The sequence below is a fragment of the Athene cunicularia genome (assembly GCF_003259725.1).
Source record: "Athene cunicularia isolate RWA chromosome 14 unlocalized genomic scaffold, athCun1 chr14_part1, whole genome shotgun sequence".
Taxonomy (NCBI): Eukaryota; Metazoa; Chordata; class Aves; order Strigiformes; family Strigidae; genus Athene; species Athene cunicularia.
The window spans coordinates 15830272-15858242 of NW_020799118.1; the positions used below are offsets into that span (position 1 = coordinate 15830272).

General features: G+C 53.3%; 1 protein-coding gene across 1 annotated transcript; it reads right to left on the reverse strand.

Moving 5' to 3' along the window:
* Positions 1-326: 326 nt before the first annotated feature.
* PPL (periplakin) lies at positions 327-27965 on the reverse strand. The gene is made up of 22 exons (XM_026858728.1): positions 27830-27965; positions 18010-18109; positions 17349-17503; positions 16710-16830; positions 15653-15778; positions 15327-15368; positions 15036-15197; positions 14485-14592; positions 13858-13953; positions 12691-12813; positions 11607-11753; positions 10623-10774; positions 10004-10101; positions 9549-9706; positions 8430-8608; positions 8188-8326; positions 7178-7371; positions 6664-6814; positions 6274-6357; positions 5190-5306; positions 4410-4502; positions 327-3906 (listed from the first exon to the last, which is right to left on the reverse strand). Exons 1-22 carry the CDS (start codon positions 27889-27891, stop codon positions 1222-1224), a joined length of 5292 nt encoding a protein of 1763 aa, XP_026714529.1. The 5' UTR covers positions 27892-27965; the 3' UTR covers positions 327-1221.
* Positions 27966-27971: the final 6 nt, after the last annotated feature.

Genomic DNA, 27971 nt, shown 5'->3' on the forward strand with positions numbered 1-27971 from the left:
GATGGCGGAGTTTACTGGGGTTCAGGTATTAGCCAAAATTCAGGAATATGGAAATGAATGTACTCTAGATGTGGAAGCCCCTGGTACTATCCCAGCGTAATTCCCTCTTCCTGCAGCTGCAGTCCCATTCGTTAGTGCAGCTCACTCCCATCTAATGCTGCGAACTAGTCCCAATTCTATTGGTGATCCAGCAATTTCCCTCTTGGAAAAGAGTCAACAGCTAGAATCTTATTTTTTTTTTTAAACTTTAACTCCAAAAGGGTATCTTTCTGTAAAGCCAAAGATGAAGAGACTGCCATAATTAATAAAGAAAACCCAACTTCTGATTAGAATCACTGCATTTTTTATTTTGTACTATAAATAGAATTCCCCTCTATTTCCCATTCCCTTACACAAGTAAATGAAACATGTAGCTGCATGTAACTCCATCCAGTAAAATACCAGCACAAATGGCCTGTAGCCATGAGGTAAGCTAATTGTTTCGAAGGCATTCTGCGTTTGGTTACAGCTGCATGCTTTACACTACCATCTTGTGTTTGGCAGTACTGCCATCTCTTCACGTACTTCTTGGTGACCTCTGTGGTGTATGAATGCTTCTCCTGGATCTATGGCTGATGCCATCAAATTACATCTGCTTCACTCCTCCCCAGCAGCATAGGCACGTAGGTGAACAAAATGATGGTGTTTAGGTATTAATGTGATACTGAATTGTAGCACACCTTTGTTTTCACAGAGCTGGTTTTCTCGAAGGACGATCCCATCATTCAGTCAGTTGTCCACGATGAAACTGTCTGGCTTACCAACATGCAGCTGACGTAACCAGCTTCTGCTGGTCACCTCGGAGTCATCTTGACCTTCAGTGCTGTGTACAACTTTTTATGAGGCTACGTGGGTATATGTTGAGGAAACTGCAGGGTCTGCTGAGTCTTTGGACTTCAGGTACTTCACTGTCCTAAGGCTTTTTATTTTGGTTTTTATTAGGTTGAGTGATTAGGTAGGGATGAAGAGGGGGAGAAGGTTTTACTGTAGTCCTGACAAACGTGTTTTCCACTACTGGTGGTGCTTTTCTGCAGTGTATGACAGCAAGCAGCGTGGCTTCGTAGCACGGCTGGGGCAGAGGCTCTAGCATTTTGGAAGACGCAGAGGAGGGAAAGGATTTGCAGTGATCTGGTAGTCTAACAAGTGGTGCAGCTCTGACTAGCTGCTCTTAAGACAAAGTTTCTAAAGTGGAGGGAGCGCTGTGTAATTACTTCCGGACACCAAAACTGCCAACTCCTGGATCGACATCTCCTTGTTGAGGTAACTGTTGTACTGAGCCATGGTTAGCCTTCCACTCTTCAAGGCATCCTCAATTGAGAACTCTCTACCAGACTTCCTGTCGAGGATCACAGACGATTCCCCATTGGGACCCTTTATTGAGATCTCCTCCCAGTCGCATTCCTGACTCTTCAGTTTGACGAACAGGCTCCATTCAATGAGGCCAAACACATGGGCTTCCTCTGGAGACATTTCCTTCCCTGTATCGGGGTCAATGACCACAATGGAGCGCCTCAGGTGGTTCTCTCTTTGTTCCCTCTTGATAGCCACTGTCTTGAGGCGATTCTGGAGTTGCTCAATCTCTGCATCTTTTTCTCTGGATAACTGCTTCAGATCATCTAACTCTCTTTCCAGAGCTTGGAATCTGGAGTCCAGGTTTATTCCACTATCCACGTGGGTCATGTTTCTCAAATCCCGAGCTTCTGTTGCTGTGAGTTCAATCTCTGACTGCAGTCTCCTTGTTTCCATCAGCAGGTTCTGCTTCTCAAGGTGCAGTTTGTGGTTTTCTTCCCTTAGTAAGTCTAGCTCCTTTGATGATTTGGAGTTGTTGAATTCTACCTCGGACAGCCTGGTCTCAAGGCGGTTGATATCTGCATCTAGCTCCCTCTTACACCTACTTTCTTCTTCCAGATTGTTCTTCAGCTTTTGAATCTCATACTCTGTGTCTCCTTTGTCCACTTGGACACTCTCTGAAAAGACCACTTTTTCTTTGACCTCCATCTTCTCCAAAGAAAGGAGCTTCTTTCTCAGAGCTTCTAGTTCAGTTTGCAAGACTTGTCTCCGGTGCTTCTCTTCTTCTAGCTCCAGCTTGAGGAGGGAGTGCTCCTTCTCTTGCTGGGGATCTTGCTGAAGGATCACTTTCTGTTTCACAGTCACTCTCTCTGTTGTCTCCCTCTCCTGTTCTTCCAACTCAGTTAACCTAATCTTCAGCCTCTGCACCTCCAGTTCAGCCTCTCTGCGGGCCTGTCTCTCTTTCTCAAGTTCTTCTAGCTGACGCTCTAGCTCAGACCTCCTCCTCTGCAGCTTGCGGAGTTCTTCACGGAGGCAGTCAATTTGCTTCAGCTCACTCTCAATGCTCTGAGAGAAGGAGTTAACTTCAGCTTTCAAGGCAGGATCTTGCTCATACTTCACTACTTCCTGCTGAACAACTTTCTCCTTCACCTGGGAAAGTTCTTCCTCCCTCTGTCTTACTTTCTCTTCTTGGAGTAGCCGCTCCCTCTCCAGGTCAATGTGTTTCATCTGTTCATCTGCTAGCTGCACTCTCAGAGACTCTACCTCCTCTCTAGTCCTGGGGTCTTCCCGAAACTGCAGAATTTCTTGAACAACTTCCTTTGTATGCACTTGAGGTTTGGTGTCTTTCAAAGCTTGTATCTCTTGTTTCAGCTGGTAGATCTCGAGGTCAGCTCTTTCAATTGCTCCTGTCCTCTCTATGATTTCCTCCCGGAGTCGCTGTAGCTCCTTTTCAGTTTCTGGATCATTCTTGTACTTAATGACCTCCTTAATGACTTCTTTGACTTCTACCAGTGGCCCTCTGTTCCTCAGAGCAGTCAGCTCATTCTGGCAGCTCTTCAGCTGTTCGTCACCACCTCGGTATTTCCTCTCCTGCTCTACAAGCTCCAAACGAAGGTTGGCAACTTCATTTTCAGCCTTGGGATCTGGGCGCACAATCTCGCGCACTTTCTCCTGGACAACCACCTTGGCATTCTCTTCCTCCAGCAGCTGGATCTTCCTGAGCAGCTCAGCCTTTTCCCGCTCGTTGGAACGACCCTTGGACTTCTCATCTTCGTACTGGCGCCGGAGCTCGTTCACCTCTCTCTCAATGGCTAAGTCTTTCTCTACCTTCAGCACCTCCTTAACAGTAATTTTGCCCTCTGCAATGGCCCGTTCCTTCTCAAGGCGTTTGAGCTTCTCCTGGAGGAAGCTGAGCTCTTCCTCGTGCTTCTGCCGAAGGGCACTCTCCCTCTGCTTGTTCTCTTGCAACATTCGGAATTCCATCTCCAGCTGGGGATCGTTCTGCAGCTTCAGCACCTCCTTCTCAGTCACTTTCTCCTGCTCTTTGTTCTTCTCGTTGGACAGCACAGCAATTTGTTGGCGTAAAAGGATGACTTCATTCTCTCTGGTTCCCTCCTGCCTCCTGAGCTCTTCCAATTCTTCTTTGAGCTTCAGGATTTCATCAGCTTGAGCTTTATCTTGTTCAATACGCAGTACCTCTTTCACTATATACTCCTGCCCTCCTTCCCTCTTCTCGTGCTCCAAAACACGCAGCCTGATTTTAAGAGCCTCCAGCTCATCCTGGAGCACCTGGTTCTTGCGCTGCTCTTCTGCTAGGTTTTGCTGCAGTTTGTGGAAGCTCTCTTCCAGCTGAGGGTCAGGAACTTTCTTCAGCAGTTCTTTCTTAACTATAGTTTCTTGGGGCTTCTGGTTTTGCAGGTGGACAATGTTGTTCTGAATGGCTTTGATCTCTGCTTCTAGCTGTTGCCGACGCTGAGTCTCATCCTCAAGCTCTTTCTTCAACTTCCAGACTTCTTCCACAGGCCTTATGGACTTTTTGGTCTGGACAAAGTCTTGTGTCACTTGAACCTCTGGTTGCTGTTGTTGAAAAAAGAATGTGTAGTCAAAAAACCCCAAATAATCATACTTTTTGGTGCTTATTTTCAGTGCCTCCTGTGACAAAGCGATAGGAGGGTGCTGAGTTTGTTTAGTGGAGGTTGCCCATTGTAAACACTAAACAGAGGGTATTTGAAAACAGGCTGCTCTTCAACTGCTCTGTGGATTCCCAACCTGAGAAATGCTTTCTGCAATGCCTGTTGTTGTCAAAACAAAGCTTTTAGCCACAAGGGACACTAATTCTGGTATGGGTTTGGCAAAAGAAGTGTTAGAAATGATGTGGAGCTTCTAGGGTGAGTGGAAGATGGGACTGGGAAACACAGAGGGGTTATCTATCTGGTTTAAGTGTCTGTTGATTAATGATTTGGGGACATGAAATATTAGCTAGATTGGTTTCCAATTTAACTTGTAACAGCAAAGGCACATGTGTATATTATTTACATGACTGTTCTTTCAGCATCACGTTGCTCCTGGTGATTGCTTACCTGCCGCAGGAGGCTCTGAGCAAACTCCAGATTCTGCAGCCTCTGTTTGTTCACAGCATTTACTTCGGTGAACTTGGCTGCCAGAACAGCTTCCTACGGAACAAAAAATGCCTTGAGAAGAGGTGGTGAGACCAGGAAGGTTTGATCAAAACTTGCTGAATAGAAACAACACGCCCCAAAGAAGTAACCCTTGGTGCTCTTCTGAAAACCTGCAGTGGCGATCTGCCAGGCTTTGGGGAAGAGTGATTCTCATGCACACACACTCTTGTGGTCATACTGTGCATTTCCTACTCAAAATACGTAAAATGAGATGTAGCTGAGGAATAGCCAGGTGGACACTGCTGGCTGCCTGCCTTAATAGGCAGGATGAGTTTGAGGCAGGTAGCAAACAGATCCTGCATAAATAAGTAGCTTGTGGCCTGCTCTTGCCATAAGTATTTCTATCTAGCATGAGGACTTTGACAGTGAAATCTCACTCTCTGTTTGAAATTCTGGAGAGGGGAAAAACTTTTAGGTTTTTGGGTTTTCTCCCCACCTTTCCCTTTCAAAAAGTGCTAAATCCAGCATTTTTCTTATTTTCTTATTCTGGCCAGCCCAGCCCAGCAAACCTGATGGGTTAAGAATGAGGAAAAAATTCCTTCCTCCCCTGATTCTCTGCCCTGCCCTGCATTCCCCTATGGGACCAAGGTTGCTGACAGTAAATATGACTGCTTGCAAAATACCCATTGGTCCCATAAGCTGTCCTCTGCTTTAGTTCGCTATAGGCTACCCCTTCCTTACCTCCTCTTTCACTTTTGCAGCTGGAGACTGGAGCCTGGGCTTCTTGCTCATGTACCCATTCCGGCCATTCTCGAGGTCAAGGATGGACCGTAGCTTCTCAGCTTCCAACTCATAGTCCTGTGAGAAGAAGTTCCCAGGAGGAAAGTGAAATTACTGGGTCCCCTTCATGCACAGGTCCCTCCTAAACCTTGGCTTTAATGATTTCTCCCCTTGACCTGTGTGTTAGGCGAGCTGCTGCGGATGGTGGGATGTGGAGCACCATCATCAGGACCTCCCAGCAGGTTCTGAGTCGGGTAGTGCCCTGGGACCATGACAGCACAGCTACAGGCTGTTCCAGTTGCCTTACGGATGCTGGGCTTGGAGTAGAAACCCTCCTTTCACAGACAATAAATCTCAGCCAGTTGCCATGCTAATGGCCACTTGATGTCAGTGTCAGAGCAGATATAACCTGGTTTTAGCTCATTAGTTGACTGAGCACTAGGCTTTCTTTAGGTGGCTGAATGTAGGTGATTCTGCCTCTATTCTGCTCTGGTGAGATCCCACTGGCAGCACTGCATCCAGCTCTGGGCCCCCCAGCACAAGACATGGACCTGCTCAAGCGGGTCCAAAGGAGGGCTACAAAAAGGATGGAGAACCTTCCTTATGAGGACAGGTTGAGAGAGTTGGGGTTGTTCAACTTGGAAAAGAGAAGGCTCTGAGGAGACTCATTGTGGCCTTTCAATACTTAAAGGGGACTTATAAGAAAGACGGGGACAGACTTTTTAGTACGGCCTGTAGTGACAGGACAAGGGGTAATGGTTTCAAATTAAAAGAGGGGATGTTCAGACTAGGTATAAGGAAGAAATTTTTTACGATGAGGGTGGTGAAACACTGGCAGAGGTTGCCCAGAGAGGTGGTAGATGCCTCATCCCTGGAAATGTTCAAGGCCAGGTTGGACGGGGCTCTGAGCAGCCTGATCTGGTTGAAGATGTCCCTGCTCACTGTGGGGGGGTGGAACTGGATGACCTTTAAAAGTTCCCTCCAACCCAAACTATTCTGTGATTCTGTGTTAAAGTTTTCCCACCGGCAGAGTTTCAGTCCTTACCTTCACTGCCTGCTGGTATTGCTGAGCTGTGGCAGAGACCTTCTGCACTGCCTGTTCCTTGCTTGCAATGTCACTGAGGAGCGCCTGGCATGCACAGAGATAAGTGTCAAAGGGAACACAAAATCCAAACACGATGTTCAGCCTTTTTGAGGGTTGCCATTAAAATTACAACACCAAGAATTACAATGTTCTTGAGCTGCCCTGCTATGTGTAAAGAAGGCACAGGCAGGACAGTGGGACCTTATAGCATCAAAATCAATAAAGCTAATAAGTATTTATCTTTTTCTATTTTATGTTCAGGAGCTATCTTAAGTTCTGTTCTTCATCTTTTAGTGGTGTTCCTTCTCCTCCCCATGGAGCCCAGGGGGGGAGATTCTTAGACAGAATTACCGCTTGGTTCTTCAGCTTCATCTCCACTTGCTGGATGTTGTCGGTCTCCTGCGGCTCGTAGTTGGGTATGTTGCACAGGAACTGGTTGACTTTGTCATAGTTGGTGCGGTAGTTGGAATAGGCGCTTTTTGCTTTCTGCAGGGTCTGCGTTCTGTAGGGGAAATCAGCTCAGCTTCAGTACTGTCACATCTCTTGTGTCTCCTGCAGATGCCTCTTAACCTGTCCCTGCTTCCCTGCTCCCCAAAGACACAGATTTGAGCCAGAGTTGTTCTCTTGCCAAAGTCCCCATCTTTGTGGCAAGAGCACTTAATCCTAAAGACTGCTCAGACCTACCCAACCAGTGCAGACGAGCCTCCCTCTTCCTCCTTAGCCCTCCCTAGAAGCCCTTCTGCACCTGCTCATTCCCATGATGGTGTTATGCCTCTTCCAGATTCAGTGTGATTCCAACTCCACTGTAAATGTCCTGGCTCTCCAGGCTGGTCTAGTCCTAGTTAGATCTTATCCTCTGTCTTACCTGTGGTCAATTTGCTTGGTGAGGTTGTTGAAGCGCTGGTTGAGTTTGTAGAGCTCAGCTTCCTGCCGTTCGATGTCGGGGCAGTGCTCTTGGAACTTGCTGGCCAGGGTGTTGGAGCACGTTTTTGTCCTTAGCAAGTTCTGCTCTGCTTCATTAAGCAGGAACCTTTTGGACTGGAGCTCGGTACCCATGGCCTGCAGAAGAAGCGAGAGAGAGGGATTCTGTGGGGTTGTACATACGCCAGGCTTTTGTCAGTGTTCCCCATCGACTCCACCAACTGCACTGGAGCTGCAGAGGATGCTAAGGAAGGACTGAGCTGCAGTAGTGCTGTGAGTTGTGGAGAAAAGCAAGTTGGAGGTTTGCATCGTAAGCAGAGCCATCTGGTAAACCTGGTGGGGAGAAAAGCTAGCTCTTACTCCCTTCACCTGTTAACCTTTAAAAGCTTTAAAACTTTTACAATGCTATGTGCAAAATATTTGGTACTCCTCATGCAAGCCATGAACCCTGTTCCTGCCAGTGCAACGACTCCAGAAGGAGCTTTTGCATTCTAGTCTGAACTTGGGGAATTGATGGAAAAGCTGAAGGACAGAAAATTCTGGCGTAGCTAGTTATTGGCCTTTCTATAGCAGAAGGATTGCCAATTTTATCTGGCAGCTTTTCCTGGTGATAATTGTTCTCCAAGCCTTGCTAGGTCCATCTCTCTCAAGTTTCAGGCACTGCTTTTCCCAGACCATTTTATCCTTAATTTCTCCATTAGTCCTTTTGTCAAATCACAAGTATTCAACTGGCATTTGATTTCTGGTTTGGGGATGGGAACCATTTGCATTTAAGGTAGGTGGAGATCAGTGCAGCTAACTTGAGGTCCCACCTCCAGCTGGGGGAGGCCATCCCTTTACCGACTGATTCAAGCTTGTGCGTTACACAGCAATTACTCCCATGTCCTTTTGGAAAGTGGTTCTCTATGTGGAGCATGTCAGTAGGGTAGAAAACTGACAGGAGACAACACTCACCAACAGCTCTTCTTTCTTACGGTCTACCACCCGCATATCCTCTGGTACCGTGTCATCTATGACCAGTTTGTTCTCATAGGTAGACAGCAGGTCTCGGCCTTGTTGGAGGCTCCTCTCGAGGTGTGTGGCCACCTCAACTCTGTATGGACACAAGAGGAAGGGTGTTTAAGTGCGCCTGCACCTGTCTCCTGCAGGACCCTACGTTATGCCAGGCTCAAGCCATGATTTAAGCTATGACTTACTTTTCTTGGGCAGCACTGAGCAGCTGGACCACACGGTCGTACTTCTTGTTGGTATTCTCCACCTTGTTCTTTACCAAGGTAGCGCTGCCAGTGTTTGGCACGGATTCGATGAAGACCTCGCACTCCTGGATCTTCCTCGTTTTCTCAGGTTCAATGCGACGGACCTCATTGGTGATGTTCTGCAGTAGGAATAAAGCCTTTATAGCAACTGAACTAGGACCTTGTGGCTATAAAAAAGTCGATCCTTGGCTGTCCAGTGTGAGAGGGGAGCTCAGGGCTGAAGGCTGGTGTTTTGATGGCAGGTGCCTTTCAGCCCTGTAGGGGACAAAATGATATTTTTTGTTGACTTGTATCTTTTCTGGGCCAGGCTAGCTAGTGCTTAGCAAGGAGAACTCTGGCTGGGGAGTGGTTCCCACCATTCTAGCTCTCTCAGAAACGCTCTGGACTCATCTGGACTGTTGGGCTCTGCAGTCTGATGGATGAATTCTTGCCTGGACATCAAAGCACTGCAGGCAGTTGGAGCAATTTGCTTTCACTTGTGGTGGCACTTGAATTTTCACACAGCCCTTGGCAGGTGATGTAACCAGGACCTGAGCTTCCTCCTAAACCAAGGGAGGTTTGTGGCACGGAGCCTGGCTTAATTAGGGGTCTGAAGGAGAGGAAAGGAGCAGGATGCTACTAGCACTGGAGCCTAGCAGAGCAGGTCCACAAGGCGAGACAGTGCCCAGAAGTGTTTTCCTGCTCCTTTCTGAACTGGTGATGTTGGTGGCAAAGTTTACGTCCCTGCTGTGCTCAGAATACGGGCAGGATGAAAACCTGAGGGCTCTCCTCTCTTTCTCACAGCCCACACTCTGCAGCCATCGCCTTTTTCCCAGTCAACCCTTCTGTGACTGAGCTGGGCCAGGAGCAGGGCAAAGGTTTCTGGCTTCTGAGGCTCCTCAGAGGGCTGCTCCCCTTCTCCACTGGAGGCAGCAGCCAGCTGTAAGCATCACTGCATCCCCGCGTGCTCCTGGGCTCAGGGAGCGCTTACAGCGCCCAGCATACCAAGGGCCACCCTGGAGACCCCCTGGGAGCACGGTCCCTGTAGAGCACTGTCTGTCTGCTTCCCCAGCCCCCTACCTTCAGGTCCTTGGAGCGCTCAGTGCTGTCCTGCACAGCCCGACTCTGCTCCAGCGGTGGACGGAGGTTTGCTGTTATTGCTTTCTCCTGCTTGTCCAGGTCACTGTTCACTTTCTCCAGCCCTGCCAGAAGCTGGCGCCCCCGAACTGATGCAGCATCTGGATAATGAGAGGGGACCAGGTTAAGGCTGGCTGGGAGCTGGCTCTAGGCTCAGTTCCACTGGTGAGTGCAGAACCTGCATCCCCCTCCACTCCCTGAGCCCTGCTTGCTGCAGCCACAGCCTGGCTGCTCTGCCTCTGCACACATCCAAACGCTGCTGCCCCCAGGACCCTCAGGAGATGGGAAACTCTTGGTAACATCCCCCCTAAGATGAGCCGCCATTGAAGTTCAAGGCTACAGTGGCCTTTCTGTGCCTGAAAAGGGGCAGGTCCCAAGCTGCCCTTCCAGAGCCGCACCTCCGATGCTGTCAGCCTTCAGCCCCTCGTAGCGCTGCTGGAGAATGTTCTTGCAGTTGGCCGTCTTCTCCTTCACGGTCACGTAGTGATTGGCAATTCTGCAGAACGGGACAGCGTGGGCATGAGGCCAGAGTCAGGCCCTCAGCCCCTCTGTCACCCCATCACCCATCCCAGTGCTGCTCCAGGAAGGGGGTCATCTCTGGAGGGGCTTGTGGGACCCAGCCCCTGGAGGCAGCCGTGAGGCAAGTCAGGGAGAGGCACTCTGCCCCCATGTTGGCAAAGGGGTGGAGCAGTGTATTGACTGCAGGGGTGAGAGCAGAGAAGAGGCCTGCTGAGGGAGGGATGGGCAGCTCCCCCTGCCATAATGGTCCCCCAGAGGAGGGGGCACCTGGATGGCTCTGAGCTGGTCCCACTTTGCCAGGTGGGATCTTGTGTGAAAGCAGGAGGGTGCAGGAATCCCTCCTGAAGGAAGCCTGCGGCTTTGAGCAGGCACAGCTTTGCTGTGGGAATTGGGGTGGGAGTCCCCCAGATAGGGGCATGGCCTGGGGCTAGTGAAGGCAAGGGCAAGGGCTGCTGGGGCAGTGAGAGGGTCTGGTGTGGCAGGCTGGGGGGCACGTACTGGTCTGCCAGTGCTATTGCTTCTGCGTCCGGCGGGGGGATCATGAAGCAGACCCCCGGGGCGCTGATCTTGTCTCCTGAGCTGTCTGCCACTTCCCAAAGGTCTCCAGTGTTCTTCTGCAGGGTGTAGTGGGCTCCTCGGCTTATCTGGCCCTGGGGGACAGGAACCGGTCACAGCAGCAGGTCAGGAAACACCACCCGCCCTGCTCCACGTCAGCAGCCCCGGGAGCTGTGCTTGAGGGAGGCAGGACTGGAATAAACCCCAATCCCTTCTCTTGGCACCCTCTCACTTCTTCAAGTGTCTGCTGCTTGCCAAAAACTCATGTGCCTGCTCCTCCCTCCCCTGAGCCTCCAGGTATGAAGCCAGGCCTCTTCTTGCAACAGCCATGGCAAGGAAATTCCCACTAGGGCAGAGATGAGAAGGCGTTTCTAAGGCTGTGCTGTGGCTTTCCTTCTTGGGGAGGCAGACAGCTGAGTCAGCCGCAGCCACTCGCTCCTCTCCAGGCCCCTGCTGCTCCCGTGGTGTCTGTCCTGTCCCTTCACAGTCCTGCCAGGACTGATACCATGATGGGGGGGATGATGGGATGCAGATGTCCCTGCTGCAACTGTGCTGGTGATGGTGGGGTGAGTTTCTTTGATCGGAAACACGCCTGTACATCTTCACCGTCCCAGTGCAGGGAGCGTGGGAATGTGACAGAGCCGGGCTGTCGCAACCTCCTGAAGGATGTGTGATAGGCACGCTGTCTGCAGGGTGGATAGAGGCTGCATTTCCCCCCAGACCCCTCCTGCACTGCTTCTCCTGAGCTGCAAAACCTGCTTTCCCACCAGGAAACGTGACCTTTGCCTTGTCCTCACTGCGGGAAACATTGCTGCTTGGGCACTGGCAAAAACTGCTCCTTCCCCAGATGCCTCTTTCACCCCCTGTATCCTCCAAGGAGATGGTCCCCAGCAGCACCTCTGCATTGCTCATGGAATGAGATGTTACCTGCTCGCCTTCGTACTCGCAGAGAGCTTCCACGGGGACGGGCTGGAGCGGTGTCTCACGGCGGTACCGCAGGGGCAGGATCTGCTGGCTGCGCTCCTGCAGCGACTTCACCACTGCCTCGTACTTGTCCAAGGCCTTCTCCTGGTCCTAGTACAGGGTAATGACCAGAACCAGTAGGGAAATGGGGGAAGAATGAGTTCCTGGGCTCTCCCAGCTGGGGAAGGGCTGGGGAGGAGCTTGTGCCAAAGCTGCCAGGACAGACTGTGGGTTCTCTTTTGCTTATGCTAGTGAAAATGGCCCCTGGGCCCTGCTCTGCAGCTGTTTTGTTTCTACACCAAGTGCTCCTGCACTCTCCTGCATACTTTTGTAGCCAGGCTGAGGCCTGTGATTGTGTCCATGAGTTGCCATGCCTTGGCACTAGCCACCAGGCAAGGATGGGCATTCCTTTGGTGCATGGTCCGCATCTCTGTGGCTGCACGTTGACGGATAGTCCCGTTCCCAGCCATTAGCTCTAATTAGAGCCCCATTAAAAGGTTCTAGTTCTAGTTGTGCAGGTGGATATTCCCTAATGTTGAGTAGGATGGAACACGCAGGAGGAGAGGGACAGCTCTGGGGAAGCGCTATCAGCTGTCCCAGGACCTGTGCTTTATCTGGGCCTGCTGCAGCATGCTTGGACTTGGGCTTGAGCCTGGGCTGGGCCAGCAGCTCAGCTCAGCACAGCCCTTCCCAAGTGGGCGATCTTGCAGCCCAGTTCTCGGCAGCACAGCAAGTTCCACAACCTCCTCTGGCAGCAGGTCTAATTATGCTCCCGCCCTTAATCAGTGCTCACTCAATGAGAGAACAAATAAAAACCAGCCCAGTGAGCAATTACGTTGCTATGGGAGAGGCAATCTCTAGCTAGAGGGGAAGGAAGAGCTGGGTGAAGTGCTGGCAAAGGGAGGCAGCAGCATGGTCCTGCTGCTCGCCATGGAGAAAGCTGGGCTAGATGCCTGCACCGGCAGGGATGTCCCTCCACCAGTGCTGTAAAGACACTGGCTCCTCCTGCTGCTGCCTCCCCTGCGGTCCTGCCTGCACCAATACTCACATCCAGCTCCCGGAGGAGAGACTCGAGCTGGTATCTGTCCTTGAACTCTGGGCTGAATTTTTGGTCCAGGTCTGTATCCACCTTCTTCAAGAGCTCCTGGGCATCCTTCGTGTCTTTCTGAAACTGCAGAAAGGCAAAGTCCCTTGTGAGAGAGGGTCCCACTGAAACATGGAGCAGATACACCCCAGCACCCTGGTCCTTGCACTGCCTAGAGTAGGGACAGTCACCAGGAGCTATGGTGGGCATCTGGACATCCAGAAGTACATGGAGAAATGTGAGGAATCACTATTTCCCATGCTCAGGACAGCAGAACTAGGGGAAAGTCAGCCAGGGGCAGCTTATTCCATGGTCTTCTCCTGCAGAGTTGGTAAATCCCACCTTTCCCTGCCCTCAATTTTGTTTCACTTGTACAGCATCACAACAGCCTGTGGTGTCTCCATTGCCAGCGCCAAGGAGAAGACAGAGCCAAGCTCTTCCACACACAAATCACCTCCTGGGGCAGTTATTCTGGCAAATACCCACAAAAGGCACTGCCTGGGCTGGGCACCAAGGTTCAGCTTTGGCAACAGACTCATCACGTCGTCAACACGCCCAGGCTGTGGGAGAAGAATCCAGCCCGACCTGCTCCCCTGCAGAGCCTCCCTGGCTGTCGGATGCAATTTATCCAGCAGACATCTGTCTGCTGAGCTCAGCTGGGGCGCTGAGCCCTTGGCAGGGCTCCCCGGGGGGTCAACTCTGCTTTCTGCAGGTGTAATTTCCCCACTCAGACCTGTTCCGCTTCTGCGTGGAGCATCCAAGGTCTCCCCGTGCCTGTTTTGGGGGTGAGGTACCTCTGTGAGTTATCTCCAGTGTCCTGCAGACAAGGATGCCGACACCAGACCGTGGTTCCTGAACCTCGGCACTGGAGTTGCTGCTTTCTGCAAGTCACACTTTGGCCAAGCAATTACTGACCTTTGCTGCCTGAGCAATTATGCCTTGTGTTATATCAGCTCAGGGTGGTCCTCCTAGCCTTAAAAGCCCTGTAGACTAGAGGACTCAACCTCTTCTATCCCATTTCCAGAGCAGCAGGACTGAGTTTATATTCTGGGATCTCTTGCAACCCAGCACCTACTCTCTGGGCTGTGCAGAGCAAAGAAGAGTGCCTCACTGCCCCTAGGGATCTGGTACCTTGTGGAACTCCTCCATGAACTTCAGGTGGCTCTCCTCACAGATCAGCAGGTTGAGGTACTCCTTCCAGTCAGCGTGCACTGCCTCGATGTGAGCCTGCAACACAGGGGCGGGAGGTGGATGTTAGCAGGATGCCCTGTGGGAGGGGTGAGCCTGAGCTGCCCACCAGAAAGTACCTTCTACCTTGAGCAAACAACTCCTTGACTGCCTCTGAAGCCACCCAGATGGTCTCAGATCAAAGCTAGGATGGGAATACTGGAGAGCTAGTCTAAAGATGGGATTCCTCGAAGGGAGTGTGGGGCTGGGTGGAAGGAGGTGGCAAATCCTGTGGCCTTATGTTCATCTTCCCATCAAAGGTGGAACTTGCCACCATAATTTATCCCTTGTAGGCAGGCACAGGGTAATTGCTACAGGAATGAAGGAGATGGGAAGAGCTCTTTAGGTTTATCTCAGGTCCTCCAATGGTGTTTACCCACTTGCAGGTGAAGGAAACTTCTTCTCACTTGGCATCCCAGGAAGTCAAGTCAAGAGTTGCAGTGGCACCAGGTCTCACACTGGAGAAGGGCCAGGTGAGTCCTCTGAGCTCCGGGGTGGGTGGGGAAGCTGGAACCCATCCCTGATGCTCACCTCAATGGCATTCTTCCCAGGGTGATTCTGGGCGAGCAGCTGATCTCCATCCGCATGCAGCTTGTTGATGGCCTCCTCCTTCTCCTCCAGCTTCCGGTGGATGAAGTTCTAGATGGAGAGAGGTGAGATATTGATCCCCACGGAGAGAGAAGGGGAGCCTGGCTGTGTTCTGTTACTGAGCTACTCTGAAAGGGCCTGAACAGCTCCACAAGATAGAAAGTGCAATGTTCCCCCACTGCAGCTTTTGGTTTTCCTTCCCTTGCAGATGTTGCTGAAGATGTGACTCTTGCCAAGCAAACGCTGAGATAAGAAAGGAGAACGAGGAAGCTGTTGAGCTTCCTCATTGCATTATCTTTGGCAGGAGGAAAGGATTAACTTTACTACCCATGTGCTATCATCTGTACATCTCAAAGTGCTTCAGGATGGAGTGGGGAAACTGAGGCACCAGGGCAGGGATGTTCCCAGCCTGCTCCCCTGGCTCCATGCCCACCTCCCTTGCTGCAAAGCACCCAGCCAGCATGGGGCCAGGCTGCAGGCGAGCGCACACGGACCTCGTACTGGCGGCGCCGGCTGGGGTAGTCCAGGTTGTGATCACTCCAGTCGTAATGGGTCCTGTCCTTCGCCTGCTGATCCAGCCAGTAGAGCTTGTTGGTGCAGCGCTGCATGTAGTCCTGCAGTGAGTTCAGATCCTGCTGCCGCTGCTGGGAGCCAGCCTGGGAAGGGTCAGAGGGGAGAGCTCAGCCCAAAGCTCCTCTCCTTGGGTCCTTCTAGGAGTGTCTGGCCAACATGGCAAGGGACCCCGGCAAAAGGCCTCTGCCCCCAGGATCCCAGAGGTCTCTTACCAGCAGCTTCTGGTATTTGGCTTGGAAGTCGCTTGTGTATTCCTGTAACAGAGGATAAGCAAGGCAGGAGTTAGGAGCATTTCTCTGGAGAGTGGTGGTCTGGTGGGGCTTGATCTTGAGGGGGATGTGGGGTTTATGGGATTTGCCTCATTGTAAAGCTACAGTCAGTATATGATACTGAGCTCTGAGGTCAGGTGTGTAATTGGGCACCCATCCAAGCTGGTCCAGGTTAGAGCTCCTTGGATGGTGGGATGGCCTCGCCTTCATCAGCAGCTCAGGTCAGGGCCATCCCTTCAGGCAGCAGGGAGAGGGGCAGGAGAGCTGACCTTGTTGCCTTCCTTGGTGATGTGTGGGCCGATGGCCATGACCTCGTTGTGGAAGATGTTGTGTTCTTCTACTTGGCTGTTGACCAGTGGCAGGTCGGTCCCAAAGCCCTTGCTGCTTAACACATCCTGCAGTGCACAGGAGTTGGGGTTAGCAATGGGAGAATGGGATGTGGCAGCTAGGATGCAGGAAACTCCTCTTGCAGGTGGCCGTGGAGCTGGGCTTGGACAGGCTCCCGTGTCAGCAGCGTGCAGCTGCCCGGGAGCAAGTGAGTGAAATCAGCCATGCTAGGGACAGCCATGGGAAAGCCAGTTGGGCGTTTTAACCATTTTCTGGCTGCAAGTGTAGGGAGTGGGATAAAATAAAAAATAAGGGCTACTGAGTAGAGCCCAAAGCAGGTGGTCATTAGAGATGCCGAGGCAAGGACCCAAGAGGAGATGCTGAGGCTTGTTCAGCTTGGGGAGGAGAAGGCTTTGGGGGAATCTAATAGCATGCTTCCTATAAGGTTGAGAAAATGAAGCCAGGCTCTGCAAGGTGGTGCATGGTAGAAAGATGAGAGATGACAGACATAAACTGAAACAGAGGGAGCACAGACTGGGTCTAAGGAGAAGCTTTTTCCATGCCTTGGACAGCGGGGCATTGGAGCAGCTTGCTCAGAGAGGGAGTGTGGTCTCTGTCCTTGGATGGAGAAGGGCAGAGGTTTACCCAAGCTCCCCCAGTGGCCAGGCTGAGCCTAGGAGACCAGCCCCTGAAGGCCAGGCTGACACACTCCCCTGTGGCCCCCCTGATCATCTGAAGTTTTTCTTTTCTTAGCCTGGCTGCTGCCACCAGTACTGCTTTGAGCACTAATTCCTGGTGCCACAGCAGCTGGCCTTGTCCCATCACCTCTACACCCTCCTCTGCCACCCAGCACCCCACATCCTTCCCACGCTGTTTGCTGCTCCCAGTATGAAGCTTCCAAGAAGGTTTCCAAGAACCTATTTCTCCATGGGGAGATGCACAAGCTCCTGCCCAGCTGGTGCTGCTGGCCAGGCAGTGGCACTCATAGCCCCTTGGTACCTGTTTCTCCTCGATCACGGTTGACCAGTTGACCTGGGGCTCAATATGTTGCAGGGGGAAGCTGTAGATCTGATCATGTTTCACACGCAAATTTGCCACTCGTTCCTTTAGCTGCCGGATGCTGCGGGAAGGGAAAGATGAGGGTGGGATGCAGGATGTAGGCATGGGCTGGGCATTAGCATCAGTAGATGTAGGGGGTCCTCTCCCAGGCCCCCATAGAGGGGGGAACTGTCCTTAGGGGACCTCAGACAGCTGGCAGCAGCTGCGCTGTGCAATCAGCTGGGGAGGAAGAGGGCAAAGGTTCCTGTGCACCCATCCTCTGCCAAGCGCTGCTCAGCTTGTCTGCCGGCTCAGGGCAGGCCAGTGCTGTGGGGGAGCGTGGTCCCGCCTGCCCAGCAGGCAGATACCCCACCTGCGCCCCCCTGCTTTCTGCAGAGCTGCCATCAGCAGGGAACAGCTGTCCTGGCTCTATGCATGCCCGGGGATGGCTGCAGGTTACGCACCTTAATGTGAACTGGGATGCAGAGGAGCCCGTGGTGACACCCCAACTGTGGGCAGGAGCAGAGCAGAGCCCCTGGAGAAGCATCCTCCCTGCCCCGTAAGTCTCTGGGACAGGTTTCTCCCTTCCCCAGTACTCACTCTTCTGTGATCATGTCACCCTGGGGGTGCTTCATGTGCCGGGCGATCGCTGCGTCCCCATCCAGCACGTAGAGCAGCTTGTCAGACTCAGTGAGTTTCTGAGCCGTCAGGTCCTTGTACTGCGCTAGCTGGCATGCCTTGATCTTGTGCAAGTCCTGGGCAGGCAGAGAGTGGGGAGGAAGGGTCACAAGGGGAACTGCATCCAAGAGGGCTGAGCGAGGTCCTCCTGCTGCACTGCCCCAGGAACCAGCTCTGCCCTCCCGTGTCCTCCCAGAGATGTACTTTGCTATTGCCTCGCCTGCGGTAGCCCCGAGGACGGGCTGTGGCTGGGGGGGCTGCGCCCCATCGGGATGCATCTTACCCTTTGGGAAGAGGAGGATGGTTCAGGCCCCTTCTCCTCCATCCTAGCTGCCTGCTGGGACCCAACCCTGGGTAAGGAAGAATTTCGGGGCCCTGTCACCTGTTACACCCTCCCCAAGCTGGGGGAAGCCATGTATCCCTCTGTCCGGGATCCCTGCAGCCCAGGTACCCGCCGCAGGGCAGGGCAGCCACGCACAGGAGCTGTAGGAGAGGAGATGAGACCGCAGCGAAGTGGGAAGGGCTGCAGCAGGAGGGACCCAGGACAGGGCTCCTCGGAGGAGCCTGTGTGCGTGTTGCTTACATTTTGCATTCGGGAGTCGGTCTCCACGATGTTTTTCTCCACCTGGTCAGCATTTTTCTGCAGGCGCTCTATGAGCTCGGTCAGCTCTTTGCTGGAGATGCTGGGGAGAAAGAGGAAGAGAAAGAGGGGGGCTTGTCACCCCACAAACACAGCCACAGCCCTAAGCTAGTGCCGGGGTCTGCCCTCAGGGTGCCGTGACCCCGGGGGGGTGGCGAGGGGCCAGCCGAGCCTGCCAGGCCCTGCAGCTGCGTGTGACTCACTGCTGCCTTTCTAACATTTTCCAAAATACTCGGTTGCTCTGCCAGGAGGGGGGTGGCGGGTGGGGACATAGCGTCTCCCGGACGGTGGAAATGGGAGAGATGCCATAGGCGAGCCCGAGCCTCCCTTGGTTTTGGAGCAAGAACGAAAAGACCTGTTTGCAGGGGACAGGGAGAGAGGGGGGTCCTGCCTGGAGCTGGAGGAGCCTGAGCAGCAGAGAGGACCCAGACCCCATGCACGCAGGCAGGGTGGCCCGTTTGAGGGTGCTGCATGCAGGCTGTTCCCATGCCCTGGGCAGCCCCATGTGCACCCCATGCTGGGGCACAGCTCTGCCTTGGAGCCTCTGCTGTGCCCATCCATGCCATGGTCAGGGCTTCCTTGCTCTGCAAGGAGGAATTTACAATTTAAACCAAATAAAGGGACAGGACAGCACCCATTACATCCATCTTTCAGTGCTTTGTCTCTTGCTCAGCACTGTTTTTTGCTCCCAGGGTGATGTTGGTCCAGGCCTCTCCGTTTGCAGCCGGGCTGGCAGGGTGAGAGCTGGCCCAAATAGTCACAGTCCCACTGGAGAAACGGCTGAGCTGGAGCAGTCAGAACAACCTGTGACGTAGCTTTTGCATTGCCAGAGTTATTTTAAACATTTTGTTTTCTTGCTGTCACTTTGCCTGCAAGGAGAGGTTGCAGTGTGCCAGGGCCAGCTCCAGAGGACCGTGTGCCAGGCGCTGCCCAACGCTCTCCTGCTGTGGCTCTGTAGGCTGGAGGGCAGAAAGAGGGGTGTGCTCCCCGGTGGTCCCTGCAGCTGGAGGGTCCACGGAGCCCAGGCTGGGGCAAGGCTGGCGCTCGTGTCCCAGCTGTTCTGCCTTGCCATGTGGGCGTAAGCCAAGGGTTGGCTCACTCCAATCCCAACCACCTATAGAGTGGGGATAATGAGCCTTAATGACCTTGTTATGCAGTGGTAGAATTAATCTTTATATGGCACTTAGAAGTATTAGCTGCTGTTAAAGCTTCTAGTAGATGAGTGGTGTATCCTGCAGAGGCTGGAGGGCAGCGGGCCAGGCTCGGGGACAGCAGGAGCACCAGCACCCAACCACCCACCCGTGGAGCACCAGCATCCCAACCGTGCTTGCTCATGGCATGGAGAGCTCCTGCATCCCCAGGTGGGCAGCCTCACCCAGCAGTTCCATCACCCCAGCTCCAAGGGGTCCTGCAGCACCTAGTTCCTACATGGGGCAGGGGTCGACCATGTGAACTTCTCCAGGACAGCACAAGGCATGTCCTCCTGTATTCCACAGCATGGTGGGCCAAAGTTGAGAGTGGACATGGCTTGTCAACCAAGGCAGTCCTCTTCCAGTGCTTTGCAGTGGCTTCCCTGGACGTGTGCCAGTGCTCAGCTACCAGCAGGTAAAAGCAGTATGTGGCCTCATCAGCCCTGTGCACCTTGGGGACCGCACGTAGTCTCCAACTGGGACGTCTTAGCTTGCTTCCTTTACAGTGTAGGTGCTGGGGGAAAAAGCTTGGTCAGCCCAGGTCTCGCCAGCCTCCCTCTTGCCAGTGGTGCTGAGCTTCAGGACACGTTCCTGCCTGCCACGTATGGTATCGCTTTCAGTGCAGCAGAACAAACCAAAACCCAGCTCTGGGCTTGTTCCTCCCTACCTCAAACCCTGCCCCTGCAGGAGCCTCGCAGCATCTTGACAGCTCCACAAAAGCTCACGCTTCCCTGGGAAGTTCTGGCATGAGCAGGATTTACTGATTTTTTCTTTTTATAGAAGCTGCATCATCTGGACGATACTCAGGGTGCTGGTGGTTTGTGTGTGTCACCGCTGCTGCTGCCTGCCTGGCACCTTTTGATGAGCAGAAGGATTGCCATAATTATGGGCCCTCTCACATCAGCAGAAATGAACCGAGCAGGCATTTCTGAGCAGAGGAGCAAATGAAGGGGTTGTTGCAAGTTGTGTGGCTGGTCGCAATAACTGCAAGGATGAGTCTCGTTTTCCGTTCAATGATCATAGCTGGAGGGTGCAGGGGTGCACCAGGAGATGAGGTGCAGGTGCCTGGATCCTGCTGCTCTTCATAATCCACTTTGGGGTTTCTTCTAATCCGCATCTTCCCATGTAAACTAGGGAAAACGTCAGATGAAATCAGTGAAGAGAAAGTGGTTTGAAGCTGGGTGACTAAAATGTGCTGCACGTGTTTGTGTGTCTTCGGATGATGGTTACTCAGAGCTGGCATCTCCTGCATCCTGAGAGAGCTTGCAACTACCAAGGAGCCTTCCTCATCTCTCACCAACAAACTGAAGGCCACCTGAGCTTTGAGGGGTGGGAGAGGCTTGATTATCCAGGTGGGAGCTTGGGATAGCTGTGATAGCCAGGAGCTGAACCAGCAATTGGGAAGAGCTGGCAGGGCTTGCCAGTTCCTCTTCATGCTCCCTACCTCGGTCTCAGTGTTTTCTAGGAAGCCCAAGGATGAATCTTCAGGGTTTCAGTGGATCTATAGCATGGATGGAAAAACCATCCCCAAAAGCAGGAGAGGTCTGGGGCTTTTTTCAGTTCTGGTTTGGATTGAAGCTTCTAAATTGTATGGAGGAAATAAAATTAAGCCAGGGATCATCTGGGATCCATGACTATGCTGCGTTTCAGGCATGGCTTCCTGAGCTGTTGCTGCTGATCTGGTCTAGCAAAGCTGAGCTTGGAGACTCTGTCTGGCCTCTGTGCTCACTTTGCATCAGCAAAACTGATCTTGGGTGCCAGGAACCAGTGAGTGCAACACCCAGGCCCTGACCCTCTTACTCAGGTACCAGCTTTGCCAGGGGCATCCTCTGTGGCCGCACTGGTTTGGGACAGGGATGATGTGTCCAGGTGAGGATGCACCCCTCATCCCCTTCTCCTCACTCTTCCTTGGGGCTTGAGCCACAAGCTCTAATCAGCCCTGTTAATCACTCTGCCACCAAGCCCATCCCAAGCTGTCGGCGCTGCCCCTGGCCATCCTTCCCCTTGACGCAGGGAACCCAGCACTGGGGCAGAGCCACCCTCCACCCCTGGCTCCGGCAGTACCCGAGGGGAGATGGCCCCTTCTCCATTGCTGCAGGGAGCAGATGCGGGTTTCCGGGCTGGGGGAATAGTGAGGACAGAGGATGGTGTTTCCTTGTGTCAGAGAGGATGGTTTGCCCCGGAATCCAGGAACTACTGCTTTGATGTGCAGTATCTGGGTGACCAGGGAAAAGAAAACGCAGAGCTGGCTCGGAGCAAGCAAGGGCATGCTTGGTTATAATGTGGGCATGGCTCTGCTGCTCAGCTTCGGCTTTTCTGACGCACGCAAGAAGAGCTGTTTGCTCTCTCCAGCTCTGCTGTTTACACGAGAGTCACTGGTGAAGGTTTTGATACAGGGAAATCTAATAAAACAAGGGAGCTGGATCCTCCACAGCTCCCATGGGAGCAGCTCATTTGCACCCCATCCTGGACTGTGAGTGGGGACGTTGGCATGTGCTCCAGCTCACCCCCACTGCTGCTTGAAATGCAGAAGTGATAAATGTGTAGAATTAAATAGAGAAATAAGATCCCTCTTATGAGATCTCTCTTATTTCTTTATTTCTGCATATTTACCATTTCTGTGCCACTTAATCAACCAGGTTGGACATTACTCATATGAGGACATCAGCCCTATTGATAATCTGGCCATCCCCTCCAGAGCTGGGTCTGTGTTAATAAACCACAAGGAGAAGCACAGTCCCCGCATCTGTCTCAACATCAGGCAGGGTGCCGGAGGGATTGGCTGAAAAGCTAAAGCCTGGCTGAAATCTCCGTGTCAGGGGATGGAGGGGGTCAGCTTCCCCCTGCCCTTCATCTGCTGAGAGGAGGAAGATGCAGGAGAAGGACGAAGTGATGGGCAAACCAGTGAGGAGTCCTTGGCTGGCCCACGAAAGGTGTGTGGATGGGATGTGCAGGAGATGGCTCTTCTGGGAAGCTGCTGGGAAGAGCTGTGGGTGCATCCAGGCTTTGGAGCAGGGCTGCTGGCAGGGTAAGGCAAAGGGCTGCCAGGGCTAAAAAACAGGCAGGAGGGGATGGCCAGAGCATAGAGCAGAGCTGGGGAGGGAGAAGGGCAGGATTTGGCCATAGCCCAGCTGGGAAGGGCAGCACATGTGAGACTGAGCAGAGGCAGGAGCAAAGGTGCCCAGGGCATGGCCCTTGTGAGGCTCCAGCAGAGGGAGGGGAAACGCAAAGCTCTTCTGCTAAAATAGATAAGTCTTTGTTTGAAAGATGAAAAAAAAGAAAAAAAAATCCTGGAAAAACTGGCTTTGCCATTTCTGGAAAGCTTTAACATTTTCTGACCAGGAAGGAAAAAATTATATCACTCATGAAAAGCTGCGCTCGGCAGAAGCGTTATTTCTTTTCAGCGCTGCCTTCAGCAGCTGTAGCACTACCTGCCTGGTGCAAAGGACCCCAGATTATTCCCATGAGGAACAGGAAGGTTTTTCAGGGTTTCTCTCAGCTGGGGAGCTGGGAGGAGGCAGTTGCTCCGTGGCAGACATCACTGCGTCCACACACCACAATTCTGACCTCTAGGTGATGCTTTGTTTCAGGGGGACTTGGGTTTTTCTTAGGGTTTTGGTTGTGTGGTTTTGGTTTTTATTTTTCTGAAGAGAGGTTCTCAACAGACAAATATGATGATAATTATTGTGATATGGAAACTTTGCTGCTAAAACCTGGACTTTTTTCCCCTCTTCCTATTTCTGTTCCTCTCTTCCCATTAGGCTGCACCCTCACTCATAAGAGCCCGTTTTAGAACAGACTTCCTTAAGGCTGGCATCTCTGGGATGTCTGCAGTTCACACCCTGGCTTTGCACTGGCTGGCAGGCGGTAGGAAATCCTTTTGGTTTCTCAGCTTCCCTTTTTGTCCAAACAAGGAGGCTATTTCACTAATTCCCCTAAGTAAAGATGTTTAAATAGACACTCCTAGAGTTTTGACTGCTCCAGCTGACTGCGGTCCCTGGGAAGGCTCCTGCTGGGAGCTTGTCCCATGAATCAGATACTTGCTGGGAGGGTTAATGGGAAGGGCTCTGTCCTGCTCCTTCCCCCAGTGAAGCAACGCTGGCCATGCCCCTGCTGTCCTGCCGGGAAACCTCCCCATGCCAGGAGCTCCTCCACAGGTGAGACCACTCAGCCAGGGACAATCGAGTTGGTTGAGGACAGGGTCTGAGCACACATCCTGGTCCTGCTTAGTGCATCCCACTCCTGGGATGCACAGACGGTGCCTCAGGCAGTGACCACCTACTGCTACTCTCAATTCCCTCTCCATTTAATTTCCATTTATACAGATTTCATAAAAAGCATACCCATGTGAGCACTGCTGCCAGAGACTGGACTTTAGGAGGGGCTTAAACTGCGCGACTCCTCCAGAAGGCCACAGCACAGAACTATAAATGCCCTTAAAGCTCCCTGAGCCACAACTACCACTGCCTGATATTTCCTTGTGCCGCTTGTAATGCCACTAGAGTGAAACTGGCAGAGCAGAGGACACAAGGGCTGGGCTCTGGCCAGTGTAATTCAGGTGGGGAGAGATTAAGATCTGGCTGAAAACTCCAGAGCAGTGTGCCGTCAAGCTACCCACGTTAGGGTGTAGCTGGACAGCAGGGTTGCTGTGCTTAGTCCAGCTTGTTTCAATTATATTTATCTTCCCTCGTAGTAATGGTGATATATTATTGTAATGGAAATTAAAGCAGAAATAGGCGAGGTGATGGCGAGGCGATGGTGAGGCTTGCTCCACCATAAATACAGAGTAGCTTCCCTGACTCACCTGCTGTCTGGTCCTTCATGCTGACTCCGGCCCTACCAAACAGCCTCTAGAAATGGGTGTCAGTCCTCCCAGCTTCTGTCCCAGCTGCCTGCACCCCCTCTTAGATGGGGTCTGCTGACACTGTTGAGGGTCTCAAGGGCTAGGAGCCCTCCTGGATGGATGCTCTCACCAGGGGACCCTGGGGATGAACATCTTTCTTGTTGGCAGGAGGGTGAGTTTCAGCAGCATCTTCTCAAGGCTGAGCTGTGTTTTCTACCTCCCAATCCTGGACTTTCTAAGAGAGAAACCAACCTATTGTTTTCTAAGTGTGGCAAGTGTTTGGCGAAGATAACGGGGAAGGAGGGTGATGGATTTCCCCCATACTACATCCCTATTCAAGGCTTCTACCTTCCCTTCTAGGGACACACACACATATATGATGTTCTAACACCATAGCCATGGCCAGTCCCAGCTGAATCCCCAGGGCCTTATGCTACTGGGATAGGGTGACCAAGAAGAGTATAAAGCAACCAAGTCCATAAGACAAAAGAAATGTTGTCATCATCATCATCATCATCCATGTTACCTAGACAAGGTAGGGAGATGCCCGCACCCTGTGCCCAGGGTCAGATGGGGGTGGCTACTGAGCCTGGAGACCACAAGCCCAGAGCAAAGCTGCAGCAGATATTCCTAAGGAGAGATTTGGACCTTGGTCCTGCTAATTTGTGCACCAGAAAAACCAAACCACAGGGAGCTGTTGTGGAGCATCACCTGCACACTGGGGGTAAAGCAACCCCTGGTGCTGTGAGTGCCGTTAGGAGGGGGATGGAGGGGGAATGTGGTCCAGGGTGCTCAGCACAGAGCATTTTTGTGGTTTTCCTCCAGCCAAGCCATGGCACAGCACGTGGCTGGCATGCTCCAAGACTCAGCTGGGGTTGCTGCAGATGGACATGCCATGGCAGGCCAGAGGACCTGGCACTAAGTCATCTTCAAGCCATCATGGCTTTGCAGAATTTAATGCTGCTCCTGTTTTTTTTCCCTGCTGTGGGCCTATTAGAGCTTCAAAGCAGGCTGGCTTTCCTCCTTACTAATGCTAGCACAGGGCTGACCTGCCTCAAGACACAGAGGCAGTTGCCACAAATGGCTCCCGCCTTCAGAGGGAAGTTCAGAGAGGGGTTTGGCTCCCATGGGGACCTGCATCTCCGGCACAGCAGCAGGGATGGAGTGGGGAAACCCATCCCTGCCTACCCCAGCTTCTTACTCCCCTGGGTTCCAGGCAGGCTCTGGGCAGCCTGGCGATAGGCAGGGGAGCTCCTTGAAGCCCGTATGCTTCAAGGCGCTTTGGATGGGAGGCTGAAGGGCCAGTTTGGGGTTGGGGAAGGGTGGCTGACTGCATCTAAGGGGAAAAAGCACCTGCCTTGAGCTGCACAGACTCATGGAGATCCTGACTCTGCAGTGCTGCTCATTGAGATGTCCCCACCATGGGAAGTGTTCATCCCAAGAAGCCACCAAGAACCACGGCTCCTCATCAGGCTCTGACCTGCTGTAGGATGGCGCTTCCAGGGCAACCCTTAACTAAATCAGCTGAGCTCGTAGCCCCGGCTCCTCATTGCTTACAGGAAACATTCCAGCTCCCTGGCACGCTTGCCAAACCGGTGCTCAGTTATTGCCCTGTCACCGCTGTGCTTTGAAGGCTCGGTCACCGGCAGCACCTTGGCACTCAGCCCTGTCTAAGGTGCAGCCCCTGCACCCTGGCTGCGCAGCCTTGTCAAAGCGCAGGATGGGGCTGGGCTGCACACGGTGTCGAAATCTCCGTCCCTGTTTACGGCAGGGGCGGTCGGTTGATTTTAGCAGCGTTGCTCTGTTTTTCTCGCAGCAAAACTGGGTGGGAGCCGGCTGGGAGCCTGGCAGTGCCTGGAGCAGGGGATGGGGCGGCAGGAGCTCCTCGCTTCTTCGCAATCCTCCTCCAGCAAGTTGTTTAACCGGTCTGGCACTGGCTTCCCCATCTTGATGGTGGGGCTGTTTCCACACGGTGGGAGTGTTCCCCGGACTCCCAGATGTTTGTAAACTCCAACGCAGAAATTAACAAATTGGGGCTAATGAGCACAGCCCTCCCCGAGGTGTGCACGGAGAGCTGGGGTGCAGGGAGGGAGGGTGGCCCGAGGCCACAGCACCGAGCAGCTTCCTCAGCCGCCACCAGCCAGCCAGAAAAATAAAGATTTCAGCCTGGCCTGCAGCCTTCAGAGGTGCATTGGCACCTGCCCAGAGCCGGCTGGGCTCGCAGGCAGGGTGGTGGAGGGAAGACCATCTTCCTGAGCCCCATCTGCTGTTGGATGACGTGAACACGGGGTACCCGGCGCTGTCAGGGCTCAGAGCGCAGCAGCAGGGACCCCGGCCACAGGCCCAGGGTGGGGGCTCACAGGGTGGGTGCCTGGTGCACAGCAGGTCTGTCTCCTCCTGCCTCCCAGCATCCTGCTGCCGCTCGGAGTCCTGAGCTGTCAACCCAGGTGAGGGGTTTCTCACTTTCAAGCTTTCCACTATCACCCCCAAGGAACAGAAATGCAACCGGGTATTTTGACCATGGGAATGCCGAGGCTGGGGCCATAAGGGAGGCACATGCTGAGCCCTCAGAGGGCTCCGTGCCCCCCTGTCTCCTCCTGCCAGCCCTCCCCAGGGCAGGAACTGGCAGCAGAGTATGCCCTGGGCTTCAGGAGCAGAAGCCTGGGCAGCCCTACTGAGCCAGCTGGGCTGCCAGGGGAGGCATCCCCAGGGCTGAAGTTAGAGCCTCAGCTCAAATGGAGGGAGCTCAGCACATACCAAAGCCTGAGCACCCACTGTGCCAGGGCAGCACCCTCCCCTCTTGGGGAACACCCCTCCCACGCACCACAGCACTGCACCCGTGGGCAGGGAGCAGCGAGGGGCTCCCCCAGCTAGGAAGGTGTCGGCACCTTCTGGGCTGACTGGTCTGTTTCTGGGTCCCTGAAGGTGCCTCAGCCCCTGTGCCAGCTCCCCAGTTTCGTTCCAAAGGAGGATTTCTGGGAGCTGCGTGGCTGCTCTGAGCTCACCGGCCAGGGCAGGTGCTTTTGGAGCAGGACAAGCAAGCCATGGGCTTGAACCTGCACCAGCCGTCCCACTCCGTGTGCTTCAGAGCCCCTGCAGCTCCTCTGGGAAACGCAGGACACGCTTCTGAACGGATCCAAACATCAACCTCTTTGGAAAAACTTCCCCTGTGCCACCTGTCCTGTGCAGGCAGGGGCTGGGGGCTGCCTGCTCTCCAGCCCTCTCCTGCAGCCAAGGCTGAGCCTTCTTGGGGGTGATGTTTACATCTTTTCCCTTTTAACAGGGACCCTTCATGGGGTGTGTTCAAGACGCTGCTCTTTTTTTTTTTTTTTTTATGATCAGTACAACTGAAACGGTTCCCACCCCATTAGATAGAGCTGAGGAAAGGACGATCAGACTGAATACTTGATCCTGATAGAACACGTGGATGAAGGCTAAGGACAGCCAGACTATTTTCCCCTAAGACCTGGCCCAGCACACGCCTGCGAAGTGAAGGAACCTGCTCCCTGGAGCTGCAGCTACTGCGATGGGAGGGGGACGGGGTAAAAAACATATCTGTGCCCCCACTCAGCAAAAGAGATGTGAAAGCTGGGAGAGGAGCTGACACCGCGGGGGTGCCCAGGTCCGCCAAGCCCCGGCGCCGGGAGGGGATGCTGCGGGGTGGGAGCCCCAGGATCGCGGCGCTGCTTGACCCGGGAGGAGCGGGGCTGCCCGGGGCCGGGACACTCACCTTTTTTTCTGCACGGAGGGGCTGTATTTCCCTTTGTTGCGTTTCCTGAAGAGCGAGTGCATCGCGTCCCCAGCACGGCGCCCGCCGCGCTCCGCCTGCTCTTCCCCCGCCGCCGCCCGCAGCCTCTGCGCCGCCACCGGGC